Consider the following 24,163-nt stretch of genomic DNA (forward strand, 5'->3'; position numbering starts at 1 on the left):
ATCCAGTCTTTCTTCATATAGAAACATAGAAACATAGAAAATAGGTGCAGGAGTAGGCCATGGCCCTTCGAGCCTGCACCGCCATTTATTATGATCATGGCTGATCATCCAACTCAGAACCCCGCCCCAGCCTTCCCTCCATACCCCCTGACCCCCGTAGCCACAAGGGCCATATCTAACTCCCTCTTAAATATAGCCAATGAACTGGCCTCAACTGTTTCCTGTGGCAGAGAATTCCACAGATTCACCACTCTCTGTGTGAAGAAGTTTTTCCTAATCTCGGTCCTAAAAGGCTTCCCCTCTGTCCTCAAACTGTGGCCCCTCGTTCTGGGCTTCCCCAACATCGGGAACAATCTTCCTGCATCTAGCCTGTCCAATCCCTTTAGGATCTTATACGTTTCAATCAGATCCCCCCTCAATCTTCTAAATTCCAACGAGTACAAGCCCAGTTCATCCAGTCTTTCTTCATATAGAAACATAGAAACATAGAAAATAGGTGCAGGAGTAGGCCATTCGGCTCGAGCCTGCACCGCCATTTATTATGATCATGGCTGATCATCCAACTCAGAACCCCGCCCCAGCCTTCCCCCCATACCCCCTGACCCCCGTAGCCACAAGGGCCATATCTAACTCCCTCTTAAATATAGCCAGTGAACTGGCCTCAACAGTTTCCTGTGGCAGAGAATTCCACAGATTCACCACTCTCTGTGTGAAGAAGTTTTTCCTAATCTCGGTCCTAAAAGGCTTCCCCTCTATCCTCAAACTGTGGCCCCTTGTTCTGGACTTCTCCAACATCGGGAACAATCTTCCTGCATCTAGCCTGTCCAATCCCTTTAGGATCTTATACGTTTCAATCAGATCCCCCCTCAATCTTCTAAATTCCAACGAGTACAAGCCCAGTTCATCCAGTCTTTCTTCATATAGAAACATAGAAACATAGAAAATAGGTGCAGGAGTAGGCCATGGCCCTTCGAGCCTGCACCGCCATTTATTATGATCATGGCTGATCATCCAACTCAGAACCCCGCCCCAGCCTTCCCTCCATACCCCCTGACCCCCGTAGCCACAAGGGCCATATCTAACTCCCTCTTAAATATAGCCAATGAACTGGCCTCAACTGTTTCCTGTGGCAGAGAATTCCACAGATTCACCACTCTCTGTGTGAAGATGTTTTTCCTAATCTCGGTCCTAAAAGGCTTCCCCTCTGTCCTCAAACTGTGGCCCCTCGTTCTGGACTTCCCCAACATCGGGAACAATCTTCCTGCATCTAGCCTGTCCAATCCCTTTAGGATCTTATACGTTTCAATCAGATCCCCCCTCAATCTTCTAAATTCCAACGAGTACAAGCCCAGTTCATCCAGTCTTTCTTCATATGAAAGTCCTGCCATCCCAGGAATCAATCTGGTGAACCTTCTTTGTACTCCCTCTATGGCAAAGATGTCTTTCCTCAGCTTAGGGGACCAAAACTGCACACAATACTCCAGGTGTGGTCTCACCAAGGCCTTGTACAACTGCAGTAGTACCTCCCTGCTCCTGTACTCGAATCCTCTCGCTATAAATGCCAGCATACCATTCGCCTTTTTCACCGCCTGCTGTACAATGAGCTTCTTTAATTACAGAATCAAAGGGAAGATGCAGTACTTACCAATGTTGTATATCAAAACTCTGCTTCCACTAGAATCACGAGACCTCAAAACTGCATGGTAACCAGCCTTTAGGAGACCTATAATGGATGAAGGCCTCAGATCTGCGCTGATCTCAGGGCATTCAGCTCTCCATTTATGGTAGTTTGACAGTAACTGTGAAGTGAACATGGAAAGGTATTATTTGGGCAACAGGATTCCTCACTCCTTGAATAATTGAAAAGTAATGCCAAATTTTTACTTTTATTTTTAAAAATTCACTGTTATTATGTCTCTCTGGAAGTTAACTTTCTTAATGCACAATTCCTCATACAGATGAAGGTAGAGCAGTGGATATAGTGTATATGGATTTCAGTAAGGCATTTGATAAGGTTCCCCATGCAAGGATCATTCAGAAAGTAAGGAGGCATGGGATCCAAGGAGACCTTGCTTTGTAGATACAGAATTGGCTTGCCCACAGAAGGCAAAGGGTGGTTGTAGATGGTTTGTATTCAGCATGAAGGTCGGGGACCAGTGGTGTTCTGCAGGGATCTGTTCTGGGACCCCTCCTCTTTCTGACTTTTATAAATTACCTGGATGAGGAAGTAGAAGGGTGGGTTAATAAGTTTGCAAATGGCAAAATCTGGGGGGTGTTGTGGATAGTCTGGAAGGTTGTCAAAGTTACAGCGGGACATCAATAGGATGCAGAACTAGGTTGAGAAGTGGAGATGGAATTCAACCCAGATAAGTTTGAAGTAGTTCATTTCAGTAGGTCAAGTTTGAAGACAGAATATAATGTTAATGGGAAGACTCTTGGCAGTATAGAGGATCAGCAAGATCTTGGGGTCCATGTCCATAGGACACTCAAATCTGCTGTGCAAGTTGACAGTGTTTTTAAGAAGGCGTATGGTATGATGGCCTTCATCAATCATGGGATTGAGTTCAAGAGCTGTGAGGTAATGTTATAGCTGTAAAAGACCTTAGTTAGACCCCACTTGAAGTACTGTGTTCAGTTCTGGTCAACTCACTACAGGAAGGATGTGGATACTATATAGAGAGAGAGAGCAGAGGAGATCTGCAAGGATGTTGCCTGGGTTGGAGAGCATGCCTTATGAGAATAGGTTGAGTGAACTTGGCCTTTTCTCCTTGGAGTGACAGAGGATGAGAGGTGACCTGATAAGAGATGTGGATAAGATGATGAGAGGCATTGATCATGTGGATAGCCAGAAGCTTTTTCCTAGGGCTGAAATGGCTAACATGAGGGGGCTTAGTTTTAAGGTGCTTGGAAACAGGTACAAGAGGGATGTCAGGGGTATGCTTTTCACACGGAGAGTGGTGGGTGCGCAGAATGCACTGCCAGTGTTAGTGGTAGAGGCGGATACAATAGGGTCTTTTAAGAGACTCTTAGGTAGGTACATGGAGCTTAGGAAAATAGAGGGCTATTCAGTAGGGTATTTCTAGGCAGTTTCTAGAGTAGGTTACATGGTTGGCACAACATTGTGAGCCGAAGAGCTTCTAATGTGCTGTAGATTTCTACGTTATATGTTTCTATGTTCTACATACAAATGTTTAAATGGTACCATAAATGAATTTTACTCAAACTCAAATCAGCACTTGCCCACTCCAGGAAAAAATTTCTCACCTTCCATAAGCATATTGCATGTACTCATGAAGCCCAACATGTCAATCTGTGTCTATCACTTAGCCACAAATCTAGTTCTTAAACAATGTATATGCATCCCGCCAGCGCACAGAACACAAACATTGCAGAAGGCCTGAACTGAAGGGATGAGCCATGGTGTGGTGTTAAAGGACCTGACATTACCTGGCTTTCCGCCACCGTATTATTCAATGCAGCCTTATTCTATGTTCTCATCCACAGTAGTTGCCCTGCTCCAAAAAGACATGACATTTCCTAACCCTACAATTCATCTCCATTCTTCTCAAGGTCTCAAGAAGCCTTCTATAGATTGTATAATAAGTACCAATTTTCTAGCCAGTTCTGATTTTATCCACAATATTCTCCACTACCACCAAACTTTTCTACAATTCTACATCTACTCTTTTGCTCCCCTTTTCATATTCTCACTTGGTCCCAGATCATCTCCCTAGCTCACTTTGACAATCCCCCCTCTCGATTATCCTCTAGACCAAATACTCTGAAGCTGCCCAGAATGGCTGGAAGACCAAGATTTTCCCTGTAGAAGTGGGATGGAGGGGATTCGTTGCTACATCTACGACCAGTCTATTGAAGAAGATGGGGGTGAGGGGTCACTTCCTCCAACAAGCAATCAAGTCCTTGTCAAATACAGCAGAAGAAAGCAGCAATTGGATTTGGATTAAAAGGAAAGACAACAACTGGGCTACAAGATGAAGACAGGAGAGGATGGAACTGAGGGGAGTGTATCTGGGACGCCAGGTAGCACCGCTGAGCCCTCTGGAGACGTCGTGGGCTTATCAACGAAATGTCAAAGAAGGAGGGTGCCCACCGGATGACTCCGATGACGTACCTACCCTCCCTCCTTGTCACCACATATCCAAACCCACTGCCAACCTACTATAGGGATTGAAACATCAAGTCCTAGTAGCTCTACTACTGGCCTGACCATCACCCATTGAATACTTTTCCCAGCACAACTGGTCTCCCCACTCCCCACCACCATCTCCTCCATGTCCATAGGCTCCTACCACTTCGATTGTGTTCATAAATTGAGGATGAAATGCCTTTGTGACTCTGCATACAATATATCATCACTGAATTGCACGCTCCCTAGTGCAGCTCTTCTTCACAGTGGAAAATGTACACTGAAGAATTTTTTTGCCCAGTAATGCACTTACTGTCCATTGTGACTATTTTTAAGTCTCAATAATGAAGCATTACCTTTAATTGCAGAAAAGATGAGTGTCTGAATTACTAGAGAGGGAATTTGGTGAATGCCTATGAGATGGCTCTTTAGAGCAGCTTGTGCTTGAGCCTACTCAGGGAAAAGCTATCTTAGATTGGGTGTTGTGTAATAACCCAGATTTTATTACAGAGCTTAAGGTAAAGGAGCCCTTAGAAGCCAGTGATCATAATATGATTGAATTCATACTACAGTTTGAGAGAGAGAAGCATAAATCACATGTATCAGTATCACAATGGAATAAAGGGAATTACAGAGGCATGAGAGTGGAGCTTGCCCAGGTGGACTGGAGAGGGATTCTAGAAGGATGACAGCAGAGCAGAAGTGGCTGAAGTTTCTGGGAATAGTTCACAAGGCGCAGGATAGATATGTTCCACAGGTGAAGTAGTTCTCAAATGGCAGAGGTAGGTAACCGTGGCTGATAACAGAAGTTAAGGACTGCATAAAAGCAAAGGAAAGGCCATATAATGTAGGAAACGTGAGTGGGAAGTTGAATGATTGGGAAGTTTTTAAAATCCAACAAAAGGCAACTAAAAAAGCCATAAGAAGGGAAAAGATGAAATATGAGGGCAAACTAGCCAATAATATAAAGCAGGATACTAAAAGTTTTTTCAGATATATACAGAGTACAAGGGAGGTGACAGTTGATATTGGTCCATTGGAAAATGATGCTGGTGAGGTAGTAATGTGGGACAAAGAAATGGCGGATGAACTGAATGAGTATTTTGCATCAGTCTACTAGCAGCGTGCCAGACCTTCGTGAGTATCAGGGAGCAGGAGTGAGTGCCATTGCTATTAGAAAGGAAAAAGTGCTAGGCAAACTGGAAGGTCTTAAGGTGGATAAGTCACCTGGACTAAAAGGACTACATCCCAGAGTCCTGAGAGAGGTTGCTAAAGAGATAATGGATGCATTGCTCATGATCTTTCAAGAATCACTTGATTCTGACCTGGTTCCGGAGGACTGGAAAATTGCAAATGACACTCCACTCTTTAAGAAGGGAGGAAGGCAAAAGAAAGGAAATTATAGGCCAGTTAGCTTAACCTCAGTGGTTGGGAAAATGTTGGAGTCTCTTATTAAGGATGAGGTTTCAGGGTACAAAGACTAATTATAAAATAAGTCAAAGCATAGTTTCTGTAAAGGGAAATCTTGCCTGACAGAAGTTCTTTGAGGAAGTAACAAGCAGGATGGACAAAGATCCCACACACCCAGCTCATGGACTGTTTGTCCCACTCCCATCAGGGAGGATGCTATGTTGTGTCCATGCCAGGACCACCAGAGTCAAAAACAGTTACTTTCCCACACAATAAGGCTCATCAACACCTTCACCCACCATTTCAGCCCCCCATACACCAACTTCATTACTTTATCATTTCCTGTTAGTCTCATTATGTACAGACACTCCTGTGCCTCACATTACATCATGGACGTACAACCAATCTATGTATATAAACTCTTATGTATTTATATTTATTGTTTTTTTAAAATTATAATTTTCTTTATCTTATTGTGTTTCATTTTCTGCTGCATCAGAGCCAGGGTAACAATTATTTTGTAATCTTGAATCTTGAATGAATTGTCAATGTGATACTCAAAGCCGCAATGAACAGACTATTGAAAACAAATAACTTATGGTTCCTCAGTGGTTGAACCATTTGGTAACTTTCACTGTTTAAGCTCATGAGTGATTATGACTATACAACTTCCTCAATGATTAGATTCATAGATAGTGGAAACATACCTTTGGCCCACTGATTCCACATTGACCACCAAAGATCCCCATAAATTAATCCCGGTTCACCTTCGTCATATTCCTTCAATGCCCCACCAAATTCCCCATTGTACCTACACACAAGGGGCAATTTGCATTGTATAATTATCCTGTCAACAGGCACATCTTTGGGAATGTTGGAGAACACTAGAGCAATGGAGGAAATCCAAGCTGCAACAGGGAAAATGTGCATACTCCACATTCTGGCAGGACTGATGGAAGGAAAAACAACCTGGTGTCAGGTCCTCCAAAAGATAGAGGAAATATACAATCAATGGGATCACCGATGACTGGCCATTAAAAAATATCATACAACAGTCAGTTTTTCATGGAACCAGACCAGTACTGATGTGCTGCTGAATTCAGTCTCACTAACACAATGAATTTGGATTGCCACCTGTAATTGTTATGGTCAATCTGTTATCGGCTGTGACAGAGTAATCGAGCTCCATAATGTTCTGTCGTGCTAAATGCCAGATGGTCTGCATCCTAGGGTGCTTAAGAAGTAGCCCAAGAAATAGTGGATGCATTAGTGATAATTTTTCAAAACTCGTTAGATTCTGGACTAGTTCCTGAGGATTGGAGGGTGGCTAATGTAACCCCACTTTTTAAAAAAGGAGGGAGAGAGAAACCGGGGAATTATAGACCGGTTAGCCTAACGTCGGTGGTGGGGAAACTGCTGGAGTCAGTTATCAAGGATGTGATAACAGCACATTTGGAAAGCGGTGAAATGATCGGACAAAGTCAGCATGGATTTGTGAAAGGTAAATCATGTCTGACGAACCTCATAGAATTTTTTGAGGATGTAACTAGTAGAGTGGATAGGGGAGAACCAGTGGATGTGGTATATTTGGATTTTAAAAAGGCTTTTGACAAGGTCCCACACAGGAGATTAGTGTGCAAACTTACAGCACACGGTATTGGGGGTAAGGTATTGGTGTGGGTGGAGAATTGGTTAGCAGACAGGAAGCAAAGAGTGGGAATAAACGGGACCTTTTCAGAATGGCAGGCGGTGACTAGTGGGGTACCGCAAGGCTCAGTGCTGGGACCCCAGTTGTTTACAATATATATTAATGACTTGGATGAGGGAATTAAATGCAGCATCTCCAAGTTTGCGGATGACACGAAGCTGGGTGGCAGTGCTAGCAGTGAGGAGGATGCTAAGAGGATGCAGGGTGACTTGGATAGGTTGGGTGAGTGGGCAAATTCATGGCAGATGCAATTTAATGTGGATAAATGTGAAGTTATCCACTTTGGTGGCAAAAATAGGAAAACAGATTATTATCTGAATGGTGGCCGATTAGGAAAAGGGGAGGTGCAACGAGACCTGGGTGTCATTATACACCAGTCATTGAAAGTGGGCATGCAGGTACAGCAGGCGGTGAAAAAGGCGAATGGTATGCTGGCATTTATAGCGAGAGGATTCGAGTACAGGAGCAGGGAGGTACTACTGCAGTTGTACAAGGCCTTGGTGAGACCACACCTGGAGTATTGTGTGCAGTTTTGGTCCCCTAATCTGAGGAAAGACATCTTTGCCATAGAGGGAGTACAAAGAAGGTTCACCAGATTGATTCCTGGGATGGCAGGACTTTCATATGAAGAAAGACTGGATGAATTGGGCTTGTACTCGTTGGAATTTAGAAGATTGAGGGGGGATCTGATTGAAACGTATAAGATCCTAAAGGGATTGGACAGGCTAGATGCAGGAAGATTGTTCCCGATGTTGGGGAGGTCCAGAACGAGGGGTCACAGTTTGAGGATAGAGGGGAAGCCTTTTAGGACCGAGATTAGGAAAAACTTCTTCACACAGAGAGTGGTGAATCTGTGGAATTCTCTGCCACAGGAAACTGTTGAGGCCAGTTCATTGGCTATATTTAAGAGGGAGTTAGATATGGCCCTTGTGGCTACGGGGGTCAGGGGGTATGGAGGGAAGGCTGGGGCGGGGTTCTGAGTTGGATGATCAGCCATGATCATAATAAATGGCGGTGCAGGCTCGAAGGGCCGAATGGCCTACTCCTGCACCTATTTTCTATGTTTCTATGTTTCTAAATGATGTATCTTCCATACAAGCAAATCCCTTCAATAGACTTCAAGATGGTTGGTGCTTCAAAATATCATGACTTCGATTGTTGTAACTTTGTTTGATCTGAGGTGTGGCATTTCTGCAGTTCCACTGTCCACTGTCATGCCAAATGTGGGGTTCTTTCCTATGTGTCATTCACAACCTTGTAGAATTCAGTACTTGAAGTGAATGGTTGTGCTTTTCATCCCTTCCAAATCATTTACTTCATGAACATCATTGTATTAGCTAGTCTGGCAGCCTCCTTAATCCCCAGGTCAAATGACTGGAAAAGTGGAATGTCTCTACCATGCTAATCATCTCCGGATCTGTACCCTCTGCATCTAATGCTCCTCAGCTAGCTTCAGCTAAACATGAAGGCTCTTTGCCTGAACAGAAACAAATGTTTGTGCTTTGTGCCCATTTTCTCACATTTATCGACAGTAGCCTCTTTAGTTCCTTATGGAGCGATTAAAGACAGGTTCAGCCCATAAGACTATAAAATGCAAGGGAAGTTAGCCCTTCAGGTCTGCTCCACCATTTCATCATGGCTGATCCAATTTTCCTCTCAGCCCTAATCTCCTATCTATTCTTCATATCCTATTATGTCCTGACCAATCAAGAATGTATCAAACTCTGCCTTAAATATACATAATGACTTGGCTTCCACAGATGCTTGTGGCAAAGAATTCCACAGATTCACTACTCTCAGGCTAAAGAAATTCCCCCTCATCTCCACTCTAAAAGTACGCCCCTCTACTCTGAGGCTGTGTCTTCTGGTCTTAGGCTCTCCCACTACAGGAAACATTCTCTCCACATCCACACTATCAAGGCCTTTCACCATTTGATAGGTTTCAATGAGGTCACCCCTCATTCTTCTGAATTCTAGTGAACACAGGTCCAAAGTCATCAAACGCTCTTCATATGACAAGCCGTTCAACCCTGGAACTATTTTTGTGAACCTTCTTTGAATTCTCTCCAGTTTCAGCACATCCTTTCTAAGATAAGAGCCCAAAACCACTCACAAGGCCTCTCCAGTGCTTTACAAAGTCTCAACATTACATCCTTGCTTTTATAGTCTAGTCCTCTGGAAATGAATGCTAATATCATATTTGCCTTCCTCACCACAGACTCATCCTGCAAATTAACCTTTAGGGAATACCGCACGAGGTCTCCCAAGTCCCCTTGCGCATCAGTTTTCTGTATTTTCTCTCGATTCAGAAAATAGTCAACCCTTTTATTTCTTCCACCAAAGTGCATGACCATACACTTCGTGACACTGTATTCCATCTGCCATTTCTTTGCCCATTCTCCTAATCTGTCTAAGTCCTTCTGTAACATCTCTACTTCATCAAAACTACCTGCCCCTCCACTTATCGTCATATTAACTGCAACCTTTGCAACAGAACCATCAATTCTATCACCCAAATCATTGACTTATATCGTAAAAAGAATAGGTCCTAACACAGACCCATGTGGAACAACACTAGTCACTGGCAGACAGCCAGAAAAGGCTCCCTTTATTCCCGCTCTTTGCCTCCTGTTTTATACATGCTAGAACCTTCCCTGTAATACCATGTTGCGTGGCCAAGTGGTTAAGGCGTCGATCTAGTGATCTGAAGGTCGCTAGTTCGAGCCTCAGCTGAGGCAACGTGTTGTGTACTTGAGCAAGGCACTTAACCACACATTGCTCTGTGACGACACTGGTGCCAAGCTGTATCGGCCCTAGTGCCCTTCCCTTGGACAACATCGGTAGCATGGAGAGGGGAGACTTGCAGCATGGGCAACTGCCGGTCTTCCATACAACCTTCCCCAGGCCTGCGCCCTGGAAACCTTCCAAGGCGCAAATCCATGGTCTCACGAGACTAACGGATGCCTATTATTAATAACAAGGACTCATAGATTGTTAAACAGCCTCATGTGTGGCAACTTGTCAAAGGCCTTCTGAAAATCCAAGTACTGAATATCAACCCATTCTCCTTTGTCTATCCTATCATTATTTCTTCAAAGAATTCCAACAGATTTGTCAGGCACGATTTTCTCTTGAGGAAACCATGCTGATTACAGCCTATTTTATCATGTGCCTCCAAGTACCCTGCCTTAATAATCGATTCCAACATCATCCCAACCATTGAGGCCAAACTAACTGTCATAGTTTCCTTTCTTCTGCCTCTCTCCCTTCTTGAAGAGTGGACTGACATCTGCACTTTTCCAGAATCTGGTAATTCTTGAAAGATCATAACTAATGCCTCCACCATCGCTTCAGCCACCTCCTTCAGAACCCTGTGGTGTACACCATCTGGTCCAGGTACCTTTTTACCTTTGAACTTTTCAGTTTCCCGAGAACCTTCTCTCTAGTACTGCTAACTTCAAACACTTCATGACCCCTGACACCTAAAACTTCCACCATACTGTTAATGTCTTTCACAGTGAAAATTAATGCAAAGTACTTAATCTGTTCATCTGCCATTTCATTGTCCCCCATTACTACATCTCTAGCATCGTTTTCCATTGGTCCAATATCCACTCTCACCTCTCTTTTACACTTTATGTATCTGAAGAAACTTTTGGTATCCTCTTTAATATTACAGACTAGCTTACTTTTGTATTCCATCTTTAACTTCTTAATAACTGTTTAGTTGCGTTCTGCTGGTTTTTAAAAGCTTCCCAGTCCTCTAACTACATTCCCACTAATTTTTGCTCTATTATATGCCCTCTCTTTGGCTTTTATGTTGGCTTTGACTTCTTTTGTTAGCCACGGTTGTGTCATCTGCCTTTAGAATATTTCTTTCTCTTTGGGATATGTATATCCTGTGCCTTCCAAACCGCTTCCAGGAATTCCAGCCAAAACTGCCATGCTGTCATCCTTACCAGTGTTCTTTTCCAATCAATGCTGGCCAACTCCTCTCTCATGCCTCTGTAATTCCCTTTATTCCACTGTAAAACTGATACAGCTGACTTTAGCTTCTCCTCAAGTTTCAGGGTGAATTCGATCATATTGTATGATCACTTGCCACTTTTACTTTAAGCTCTCTAATCACTTCCAGTTCATTGCACAACACCCAATCCAGAATAGCTGATCTCCTAGTGGGTTCAACCATGAGCTGATCTAAAACGCTATCTCATAGGCACTCTAGAAATTCCCCCTACTGGAATCCAGCACCAACCTGATTTTCCCAATCTACCTGTATATTGAAATTCCCCATGACTATTGTAACATTGCCCTTTCGGCATGCAATTTCAATCTCCCATTTTAAATTGTAGTCCATATCCTTACGACTATTTGAGGGTCTGTATATAACTCCCATCAGGATCTTTTTACCCTTTCAGTTCCTTTGCTCTATTCACAATGATTCATCACCTTCTGACCCTATGGCATCTCTTGCTAATGACTTGATTTAATTTTTTACCAACAGAGCCACACCATCCCTGCTGCCTTCCTGCCTGTCCTTTCGATACAATGTGTATCTTTGGATGTGAAGCTCCCAGTTATAATCTTCTTTCTGCCATTTTTCAGTGATGCCTATATCTTCATACATGCCAACCTGTAACTGTGCTACAAATCCATCTACCTTATTCCGTATACTACCTGTATTCAAATATAACACCTTCAGTCCTGTATTCACCTGTTTCAATTTTGGCCAACTTTTACATTGCAACTCATCCTGTTGACTGCAGTTTTGCCCAATCAACAGCCTTTCTTCACTACACATTGCCTCTGTTTATCAACCAGCTACCTCATCTTCAGAATTAGAATCGGATTTAATATCAGGACATGGGTCATGAAATTTGGTAACTTTACAGCAGCAGCACAATGAAATACATGATAAATAAATATAGAAACATAGAAAATAGGTGCAGGAGTAGGCCATTCGGCCCTTCGAGCCTGCACCGCCATTTATTATGATCATGGCTGATCATCCAACTCAGAACCCCGCCCCAGCCTTCCCTCCATACCCCCTGACCCCTGTAGCCACAGGGCCATATCTAACTCCCTCTTAAACATAGTCAATGAACTGGCCTCAACAGTTTGCTGTGGCAGAGAATTCCACAGATTCACCACTCTCTGTGTGAAGAAGTTTTTCCTAATCTCGGTCCTAAAAGGCTTCCCCTCTATCCTCAAACTGTGACCCCTCGTTCTGGACTTCCCCAACATCGGGAACAATCTTCCTGCATCCAGCCTGTCCAATCCCTTTAGGATCTTATACGTTTCAATCAGATCCCCCCTCAATCTTCTAAATTCCAACGAGTACAAGCCCAGTTCATCCAGTCTTTCTTCATATGAAAGTCCTGCCATCCCAGGAATCAATCTGGTGAACCTTCTTTGTACTCCCTCTATGGCAAAGATGTCTTTCCTCAGCTTAGGGGACCAAAACTGCACACAATACTCCAGGTGTGGTCTCACCAAGGCCTTGTACAACTGCAGTAGTACCTCCCTGCTCCTGTACTCGAATCCTCTCGCTATAAATGCCAGCATACCATTCACCTTTTTCACCGCCTGCTGTACCTGCATGCCCACTTTCAATGGCTGGTGTATAATGACACCCAGGTCTCGTTGCACCTCCCCTTTTCCTAATCGGCCACCATTCAGATAATAATCTGTTTTCCTATTTTTGCCACCAAAGTGGATAACTTCACATTTATCCACATTAAATTGCATCTGCCATGAGTTTGCCCACTCACCCAACCTATCCAAGTCACCCTGCATCCTCTTAGCATCCTCCTCACTGCTAACACTGCCACCTAGCTTCGTGTCATCCGCAAACTTGGAGATGCTGCATTTAATTCCCTCATCCAAGTCATTAATATATATTGTAAACAACTGGGGTCCCAGCACTGAGCCTTGCGGTACCCCACTAGTCACCGCCTGCCATTCTGAAAAGGTCCCGTTTATTCCCACTCTTTGCTTCCTGTCTGCTAACCAATTCTCCACCCACACCAATACCTTACCCCCAATACCGTGTGCTTTAAGTTTGCACACTAATCTCCTGTGTGGGACCTTGTCAAAAGCCTTTTTAAAATCCAAATATACCACATCCACTGGTTCTCCCCTATCCACTCTACTAGTTACATCCTCAAAAAATTCTATGAGATTCGTCAGACATGATTTTCCTTTCACAAATCCATGCTGACTTTGTCCGATCATTTCTCCGCTTTCCAAATGTGCTGTTATCACATCTTTGATAACTGACTCCAGCAGTTTCCCCACCACCAACGTTAGGCTAACCGGTCTATAATTCCCCGGTTTCTCTCTCCCTCCTTTTTTAAAAATTGGGGTTCCATTAGCCACCCTCCAATCCTCAGGAACTAGTCCAGAATCTAACGAGTTCTGAAAAATTATCACTAATGCATCCACTATTTCTTGGGCTACTTCCTTAAGCACTCTAGGATGCAGACCATCTGGCCCTGGGGATTTATCTGCCTTCAATCCCTTCAATTTACCTAACACCACTTCCCTACTAACATGTATTTCACTCAGTTCCTCCATCTCACTGGACCCTCTGTCCCTTACTATTTCTGGAAGATTATTTATGTCCTCCTTAGTGAAGACAGAACCAAAGTAATTATTCAATTGGTCTGCCATGTCCTTGCTCCCCATAATCAATTCACCTGTTTCTGTCTGCAGGGGACCTACATTTGTCTTTACCAGTCTTTTCCTTTTTACATATCTATAAAAGCTTTTACAGTCCGTTTTTATGTTCTCTGCCAGTTTTCTCTCATAATCTTTTTTCCCCTTCCTAATTAAGCCCTTTGTCCTCCTCTGCTGAACTCTGAATTTCTCCCAGTCCTCAGGTGAGCCACTTTCTCTGGCTAATTTGTATGCTACTTCTTTGGAATTGATACTATCCCTAATTTCTCTTGTCAGCCACGGGTGCACTACCTTCCTTGATTTATTCTTTTGCCAAACTGAGATGAACAATTGTTGTAGTTCATCCATGCAACCTATAAATGCTTGCCATTGCATATCCACCGTCAATCCTTTAAGTGTCATTTGCCAGTCTATCTTAGCTAATTCACGTCTCATACCTTCAAAGTTACCCCTCTTTAAGTTCAGAACCTTTGTTTCTGAATTAACTATGTCACTCTCCATATTAATGAAGAATTCCACCATATTATGGTCACTCTTACCCAAGGGGCCTCTCACGACAAGATCGCTAATTAACCCTTCCTCATTGCTCAAAACCCAGTCCAGAATAGCCTGCTCAGTAGTCGGTTCCTCGACATGTTGGTTCAAAAAACCATCCCGCATACATTCCAAGAAATCCTCTTCCTCAGTACCTTTACCAATTTGGTTCACCCAGTCTACATGTAGATTGAAGTCACCCATTATAACTGCTGTTCCTTTATTGCACACATTTCTAATTTCCTGTTTAATACCATCTCCGACCTCATTACTACTGTTAGGTGGCCTGTACACAACTCCCACCAGCGTCTTCTGCCCCTTAGTGTTACGCAGCTCTACCCATATCGATTCCACATCTTCCCGGCTTATGTCCTTCCTTTCTATTGCGTTAATCTCTTCTTTAACCAGCAACGCCACCCCACCTCCCCTTCCTTCATGTCTATCCCTCCTGAATATTGAATATCCCTGAACGTTGAGCTCCCATCCCTGGTCACCCTGGAGCCATGTCTCTGTGATTCCAACTATATCATAATCATTAATAACAATCTGCGCTTTCAATTCATCCACCTTATTACGAATGCTCCTTGCATTGACACATAAAGCCTTCAGGCGCTCTTTTACAACTCTCTTAGCCCTTGTACAATTATGTTGAAAAGTGGCCCTTTTTAATGCTTGCCCTGGATTTGTCGGCCTGCCACTTTTACTTTTCTCCTTTGTACTTTTTGCTTCTATGCTCACTTTACACCCCTCTGTCTCTCTGCACTGGTTCCCATCCCTCTGTTGTGAACTAACCTCCTCACGCCTAGCCTCTTTAATTTGATTCCCACCCCCCAACCATTCTAGTTTAAAGTCACCTCAGTAGCCCCCGCTAATCTCCCCACCAGGATATTGGTCCCCCTAGGATTCAAGTGTAACCCGTCCTTTTTGTACAGGTCACGCCTGCGCCAAAAGAGGTCCCAATGATCCAAAAACTTGAATCCCTGCCCCCTGCTCCAATCCCTCAGCCACGCATTTATCCTCCACCTCATCGCATTCCTACTCTCACTGTCGCATAGCACAGGCAGTAATCCAGAGATTACTACCTTTGCGGTCCTTTTTCTCAACTCCCTTCCTAGCTCCCTATATTCTCCTTTCAGGACCTTATCCCTTTTCCTACCTATGTCATTGGTACCTATATGTACCACGACCTCTGGCTCCTCACCCTCTCACTTCAGGATATCTTGGACACGATCAGAAATATCCCGGACCCTGGCACCAGGGAGGCAAACTACCATCCGGGTCTCTGGACTGCGTCCACAGAATCGCCTATCTGACCCCCTTACTATCGAGTCCCCTATCACAACTGCCCTCCTCTTCCTTGCCCTACCCTTCTGAGCTACAGGGCTGGACTCTGTGCCGGAGGCACGGCCACTGTCGCTTCCCCCGGGTAAGCTGTCCCCCCCAACAGTACTCAAACAGGAGTACCTGTTGTTAAGGGGCACAGCCACCGGGGTACTCCCCATCACCTGCCTTTTCCCCTTCCCCCTCCTAACCGTGACCCACTTGTCTGCCTCTCGTGGCCCCGGCGTGACCACCTGCCTTCTACTCCTCTCTATCACCTCCTCGCTCTCCCTGACCAGACGAAGGTCATCGAGCTGCAGCTCCAGTTCCGTAACGCGGTCCCTTAGGAGCTGCATCTCGATGCACTTGGCACAGATGTAGACGTCCGGGAGGCTTGGAGACTCCAGGGCCTCCCACATCCGACACCGAGAACAGCAAACTGCCCTCACAGTCATAATGCCCCTCTCCTCAAATAGCAACAGAAAATGAATGTCAAACCTTCCTCGCCTCGCCCGCTTCCGCCTAAGCCCGGTGAGCCGAAGCCCTTAAATCTTCACTCTGCTCCCGGCTCACTCCACCGCCCGCAAACTATGCTGCCCGCTCTATGAGGCTTTGTTCCTTTTAAATCTGCCGCGCTGCACTGCCCGACGTCACACGACTGCGCAGTCCCGCCTCTCAGAAAGCCGTTGGAGAAAAAAAAATAACGAAAATTTCAAAAATCTTTCTCGGCACTCCCACTCAGACTCTCAGACTCCTTCTTCAAATCAAACCCGAAGCAGGATGTCTGCCCTTTTAAATCTGCCGCGCTGCACTGCCCGACGTCACATGCCTGTGCAGTCCCGCCTCTCAGAAAGCCGTTGGAGAAAAAAAAATAACGAAAATTTCAAAAATCTTTCTCGGCACTCCCACTCAGACTCTCAGACTCCTTCTTCGAATCGAAAAATATAGAGAAAAAAATTCAGTTACATTAAATATATGTATGTCTATTAATAGTTAACTTAAAATAAGTAATACAAAATAACAGAAATAAAAAAAGTAGTTAGGTAGTATTTACGGGTTCAATGTCCATTTAGGAATTGGATGGCAGAGGGGAAGAAGCTGTTCCTGAATCGCTGAGTGTGTGCCTTCAGGCTTCTGTACCTCCTACCTGATGGTAACAGTGAGAAAAGGACATGCCCTGGGTGCTGGGGGTCCTTAATGATAGATGCTGCCTTTCTGAGACACCACTCCTTGAAGACGTCCTGGGTACTTTGTGGGCTAGTACCCAAGATGGAGCCGACTAAGTTTACAATCCTCTGCAGTTTCTTTCAGTCCTGTGCAGTAGCTCCTCCCCCACCCCACCCCTACTAGACAGTGATGCAGCCTGTCAGAGTGATTTTCACGGTACATCTATAGCAGTTTTTGAGTGTATTTGTTGACATACTAAATCTCTTCAAACTCCTAATGAAGTATAGTAGCTGTCTTGCCTTCTTTATAGCTGCATCGAGATGTCAGGACCAGGTTAGAGATCTTGACACCCAGGAATTTGAAACTGCTCACTCTCTCCATTTCTGATCCTTCTGAGGATTGGTATGTGTTCCTTCATCTTACCCTTCCTGAAGTCCGCAAACAGTATTGTGGGAATGATGGTGTTAAATGCTGAGCTATGGTCAATGAATGGCATCCTGACATAGGTGTTTGTGTTGTCCAGGTGGAGAGCTATTGAGATTGCATCTGCCATTGACCTATTATGGCGATAGGCAAATTGCAATGGGTTCAGGTCCTTGCTGAGGCAGGGGTTCATTCTAGTCATGACCAACCCCTCAAAGCATTTCATCAGTGTAGATGTGGAGCTACTGGGTGATAGGCATTAAGACAGCCCACATTATTCTTCTTAGGAACTGGTATAAATGTTGCCTTTTTGATGTAAGTGGGAACTTTCATCCGTAGCAGTGAGAAGTTGAAAATGTCCTTGAATACTCCCGCCAGCTGTTGGCGCAGGTTTTCAGAGCCTTACCAGGCACTCCAGCAGGGCCTTTTGCCTCATGTGGGTTCACCCTCTTTAGAGACAGCCTAACATCGGCATCTGAAATAGAGCTCACAGGATGACTGGCTGCCTCAGGGATCTTCACAGCTGTGGCTGCGTTCTCCCTATCAAAGTGTGCATAGAAGGTGTTGAGTTCATCTGGTAGTGAAGCATCGCTGCCATTCATGCTATTGGGTTTTGCTTTGTAGGAAATGATGTCTTGCAGACCCTGCCAGAGTTGTCCTACATCTGACGTCGCCTCCAATTTTGTTTGAAATTGTCTCTTCGCCCTTGAAATAGCCCTCTGCAAATCATACCTGGTTTTCTGGTACAGACCTTGGTCGCCAGCCCTGAATGCCACAGATTCAGCCTTCAGCTTGGTGTGTACCTCCCGGTTCATCCACGGCTTTTGGTTTGGGAATGTACAGTAAGTCTTTACATCCACACAGGTTTGAATGAAGTTGGTAACAACTGCAGCATACTCATCCAGGTTCAAAGATGAATCCCTGAATACAGCCCAATCCACCGATTCAAAGCAGTTCTGTAAATGCTCCTGTGCTTCCCTTGTCCAAACCTTCTTGGCCTTCACTACTGGTGCTGCAGTCTCCAGTCTCCGCCTATACTCAGGGAGTAGAAGTACAGCCAGGTGATCAGACTTCCCGAAGTGAGGGTGTGGGATAGGACAGTAGGCAGGGCTAACGAAGTTTTTCAGCCCAAAAGGTCGGCTATACTCTTTTCCGTAGATGCTGCCTGTCCTGCTGAGTTCCTCCAGCATTTTGTGTGTGTTGCTCGGATTTCCAGCATCTGCAGATTTTCTCATGCTTGTGATTTGGTCTATTCAGTTGTGATTTAATTCCTCAGCACACACCAAGCTGAATGCCCAGACAGAGTAAGAATTATCATTATTGCCTCTATCAGCCTCTTCAACACCTTGAGAGCCAGTGAAACACACCCTGGAGAGTGTATAGAAATACACTCAACTTCATCTAATTGAGTGAATTGTATTGTTTTATTGCTGCTCCATTCTGTTCAAAGCATTTACATTTTTTCCATCACAAATGACGTTTTGGTCAAGGTCCAGTGCAGTCTCAGTCTCCCTACACTTAATGATGGGAATGAAGCACGTGCATATATTTGCCTAAAATACATTCTGCCCTTCACCCACATCTCAAGCAAACACTAGATCCTTTACATAGTCAGAAAATATGGTATATATGATACGCTCTGAACGATTGGTTTGCCGGAAGTCTGGCTGCTTTTCAGCTGACAGATCACCTTACTGAGAAGGTATCCATTAAGCAGTTCAATCAGTATTACTTCTGCCTCTGAGTAACTGTTTTCTCTTCTGGCTGTGATATCTGTAACTTTCAGAGTCAGGATGCGGTGCAAACTTCCCTTCTCACAAGACCCCATAAGGATCACTTGCTCCTGACTCCAGAGAAGCCCAAAGTTTCTGAGTCCCACTGATCACAAGTCACATCCTCCTGCATGACTATGAACACAGGAGTTAAGCTTGGAGCTCCGGTGACCCTTGATTATGGTTGGTAACACGAATTACCGGATCATATTAATTTATCAAAATGCCCTGCGTTTGTATCCCGTGAGAGCAACGTTCAATTAAAGGGTTACTTCAATACTATCACACCACTTTTTGATGAGCTGCATAAATTAGCTCATCTTGCAACAGTTGTCACAATTGACTCAGCTGAGGAATTCCATCATACCACATTTGTACTGTCATCCTGAGTATTTTCAGACTCCTCTGATTTCTGTGGTAACAGAAAATAATCACCAACTTGTCTGCATAATAATTGGATCCATTTTCAAAACAAATATGATAGCACAAAGAAGGGAAATAAAGCTTGATTCAAACGAGGATCCCTTTTCAGGTTCGGTTAATTGCATGCAATGCTCTCACACTTTCTAAACCTCAGTGTACAATCCTTACCACAGGTCATAGAACTCAAAATGCCTCACATTGTAACAATTTCCATACTGATTATAATACATCACAGCCCTGACCGGGGTCTATAAGCTAAGTGATCAATTTATCAAGATCACTGTGTTTTTTGAAAACATAAACCAAGCTTCATCTTACTCCTTGACTTTGCAAATTCCTCCACTAAAATATCTCTATTTGGTGAAGCATTTAAAGTGCTGTTCTGATCACTGGCACAGCTTCCGGTAAGATGGCGGCATGTTTAGACGCAGCAGCCTCTTGGGAGCCAAACAAAGTTGATTTTGGCCTTTTTTGACAATCACAGGACAATGTTGGACATTTAGGACTTCACATACTGCAGGTCTACCCCATCAGTGAGCTGCTTGTTGGTGGAGGAGCTGGGCTTGGTGTGGACTGTGTTACTGCCTGCTACAGGAAGGCATTGTAGTCAGTGCGCGAAAGTGGTGTGAAGTCTACCAATGAATAATTGTCTTGGACTTTTCTCTTGCAATTGCAAGAATGCTGTTTGGGCATTGATAATGTAAAATGTCGCAAGTCCACTTCCCTTGTTTATTGGTGAGACAAGCAGGGGAGCTGCGCGGCCTTGGTTGTAGAGAGGAGCGGGCGTCTCAAGCCGTGGGCTTGCCTTTTGCAGCAGTCCAGGAGAGGAGATGCCGGGGGTGGCGTACCATAGAGTCCATGCTCGTTTGGAGGCTGGCCTCTCATGTTGGTGCTGCCATCTAGTGTTCAATCAGTGAAATGACCAGCTGGATTGCATGCATTCATCTGCGGACTGCTGAGAAAACTTCTCTGTTACCGACAACACCCATTAACCATTAAGTTACAGGACATGTCACTCAGGGACTTGGGCTATTCAGTATATATAATTTGTATGACTGCATGTTTACTTATTATCTTGTATGTGTTATATGTGCCTTGTGCTGTGATTTCAAAGGTTCAGTGGTTCATTTCTTATCAAAGTATACAACTTAAAATTCTTCATCTCCAAGTAGCCATGAAAAAAAGAAAGAAAAGAAAGGCAGCATGATCATCACCCTACAAAAATGAAACAGGCACATCCACCCCCAAATCACTCCTGCACAAAAAAAATTGACAGAATGGAACAGGCATATCAATCCCCAAATGCCTCCTCCTACACAAACATATACAAGAAAGATTGAATGAAAAACACAGAATATAAAGAACTATAAGACTGAAAGTCTACACTCCAAGTCCACATCCAAAATGCAGAAAATCTGGGCAACATTCTCCAGGCCCCAGTGACAGGCCCTTCCCTTTCAAAAGAAAGGCAGCCACGCTGATTCTCCTCACCTTCATCAACCCGAGGACCAGACTGATCCTTTTCCACAATTACCTTGAAACTAATGGCATTATGATCACCAGATGCAAAGTGATCCCCCACGCAAACTTTTGTCACCTGCCCTATCTCATTCACTAATATTACACCTCTCTCATTGGGACTGCTGTATTGAGTAAGGAAAGTTCCCTGAATACATTGAACAAACTTTGTCCCATCTAGTCCTCTTACAGTATGGGAGTGTTACATGCTCAAGGAGATCTGGTTTTTTTTGTGAGAATGATGTAATGGTCTTTTAGAGGTCACCTGATGTGATTTTCCTGCCGATGTGAGGTCACGTGATGACATGTGCCCCCCCCTCTCCGGTGACTATATAAGGTTCGACCCAGGTGACGCACTTTGTTTTTGAGTTTGAAGATTTCCAGGTAGAACGTGTTGTGCCTCCATTTCTGTTGTGTTTGTTTTTGTGACGCAGTTTCATTTTTAAAACGGAGGGTGTGTTCTCTTATAAGATGTAGTATATTTGGACTGGAAATTTGTGGCTGGAAGGGCCAATTTACTCAATTCCGACAGTTGAAGGGAGAGTGAAGAATTCATCGAAGTGAAGGATCGAGAGAAGTCGGCATCATTGGGCAGTTTAATAAAGAATCGACCTTATTGAGTCTTTGTTGGAGAGTACCTGCATCGAGATAACTCTTGCCAGAAAGAGCAATGAGTTCATGTACAAAGGTGCTCTCTTTCTCTAAAGGAATTTAAGGTCAGTCGATTTAAACTGTTTATTTTCGGCATCGTGAATCCTGTGGACAGAACCAGCAGTAAAGGTGCGTCTGTGAAGAAATCTTTCTCCAGAGAAGTCTCTCCCAATTGAACGCGTAAATCTGTTTGACTTTCGAAGTTATCGCTCTAAGAACTATATCTGACTGTATCGTTTTAAGAACTGTTTTCGCATTTAACGCTTTAAGAACCAGAGCCGAGTGGAGTTGGTGAACGGCTGCATATCTGTTAACTTCCAGTTAAAGTTTTCCTTTGTTTTTTTTTCCTCATCGTTTAAACGAGTTTAATAAATGTTTGGTTGTTTTTGATATAACCTGTCTTGATTAATATTCATTGTTGCCGGTTACGTTACAGGGAGTCCCTGTCAATATGTGGAAGGTTAAGATCACCTACTATCACAACCTTACGTTTCTTGCAACAGTCTGCGATCTCGCCACAACTTTGTTCCTCTAAATCCTGCAGACTGTTGGGTGGTCTATAATATAGCTCCATTAATGCGGTCATCCCTTTCTTATTCCTCGGTTCCATGCACAAAACCTCACCGGACAAGTTCTTCCCTCTATCCTGACTAAGCAATGCTCTGACATTTTCCTTGCTGCCATCTCTCCCGCTAAAGCTATATACTACTAAACTCTCATGCTCTGTCTGTTTGTCAACTCCAATTAGCGCAAACGGTGCATTACAGCGGCACTTTTTTTGGCTAAATTGAATTAAAATGTGCTAACTTACAAAATGCAGGCAAAGTTCAGGGTTATATATTCATATAAAATTGCTCATGCGCAAAAGTCAACAGGCTCGCTTTCACCAGAGAGCCGATGCGCCATCATAGAAATCGGGATGCAACAGCCCGACACATGCGCACGGCCAGCCTCAGTAGCGACACCTCCCAGAGCAAAAGGGCAGGGCAGCTCTATTTCGAGGGGTCACATTCTGCTGATCACCATCAGCATGTGCAGGATTGGGACAGATCTAACTGCCACCCATCAATAAGAAATAATTAAATCTTATTGTAATTATTGCCAGATTTGTGCATGGAAGGTCATGTTTGACAAATCATATTGAATTTTTTGATGAGGTTACTAGGAAAGTTGACGAGGGTAAAGCAGTGGATGTTGTCTATATGGACTTCAGTAAGGTCTTTGACAAGGTTCCACATGAAGGGTAGTTAGGAAGGTTCAATTGTTAGGAATTAATATTGAAGTAGTAAAATAGATTCAGCAGTGGCTGGATGGGAGACGCCAGAGAGTAGTGGTGGATATCTGTTTGTCAGATTGGAGGACAGAGTTTAGTAGTGTGCCTCAGGGATCTGTACTGGGTCCAGTGTTGTTTGTCTTATATATTAATGATCTGGATGATGGGGTGGTAAATTGGATGAGTAAGTATGCAGATGATATTAAGATAGGTGGAGTTGTGGATAATGAAGTAGGTTTTCAAAACTTGCAGAGAGATTTAGACCACTTAGAAGAGTGGGCTGAAAGATGGCAGATGGAGTTTAATGCTGATAGATGTGAGGTACTACATTTTGGTAGGACTAATCAAAATAGGACATACATGGTAAATGGTAGGGCATTGAAGAATGCAGTAGAACAGAGGGATCTAGGAATAATGGTGCATAGTTCCCTGAAGGTGGAATCTCATGTGGATAGGGTGGTGAAGAAAGCTTTTGGTATGCTGGCCGTTATAAATCAGAGCATCAGTAGGAGTTGAGATGTAATATTGAAATTGTAAAGGGCATTGGTAAGGCCAAATTTGGAGTATCGTGTACAGTTCTGGTCACCGAATTATAGGAAAGATGTCAACAAAATAGAGAGAGTACAGAGGAGATTTACTAGAATGTTGCCTGGGTTTCATCTCCTAAGTTATAGAGAAAGGTTAAACAAGTTGGGTCTTTATTCTTTGGAGCGTAGAAGGTTGAGAGGGGACTTGATAGAGGTATTTAAAATTATGAGGGGATTGATAGAGTTGACATGGATAGGCTTTTTCCATTGAGAGTGGGGGAGATTCAAACAAGAGGACATGAGTTGAGAGTTAAAGGGCAAAAGTTTAGGGGTAACATGAGGTGGAACTTCTTTACTCAGAGAGTGGTAGCTGTGTGGAACGAGCTTCCAGAAGAAGTGGTTGAGGCAGGTTCGATGTTGTCATTTAAAGTTAGATTGGATAGATATATGGACAGGAAAGGAATAGAGGGTTATGGGCTGAGTGCAGGTTGGTGGAACTAGGTGAGAGTAAGAGTTGGACACAGACTAGAAAGGCCTAGATGGCCTGTTTCCATGCAGTAATTGTTATATAGTTATATATATGGTTAATGGCGTACTTCCAGACACCCATAA

At 43.9% G+C, this 24,163-nt stretch overlaps 1 protein-coding gene across 1 annotated transcript in view; it reads right to left on the minus strand.

Annotated features, from left to right (window-relative positions):
• The window catches only part of ttpa (tocopherol (alpha) transfer protein), an 81,613-nt gene that overhangs the window by 21,616 nt on the left and 35,834 nt on the right, over positions 1-24,163 (minus strand). Inside the window, exon 2 of the mRNA XM_063041998.1 lies at positions 1,646-1,799. Within this exon, the coding sequence (XP_062898068.1) occupies positions 1,646-1,799 (154 nt within the window). The remainder of the gene's footprint in view (positions 1-1,645; positions 1,800-24,163) is intronic.

Source organism: Mobula hypostoma, chromosome 1, assembly GCF_963921235.1.
Source record: "Mobula hypostoma chromosome 1, sMobHyp1.1, whole genome shotgun sequence".
Classification (NCBI taxonomy): domain Eukaryota; kingdom Metazoa; phylum Chordata; class Chondrichthyes; order Myliobatiformes; family Myliobatidae; genus Mobula; species Mobula hypostoma.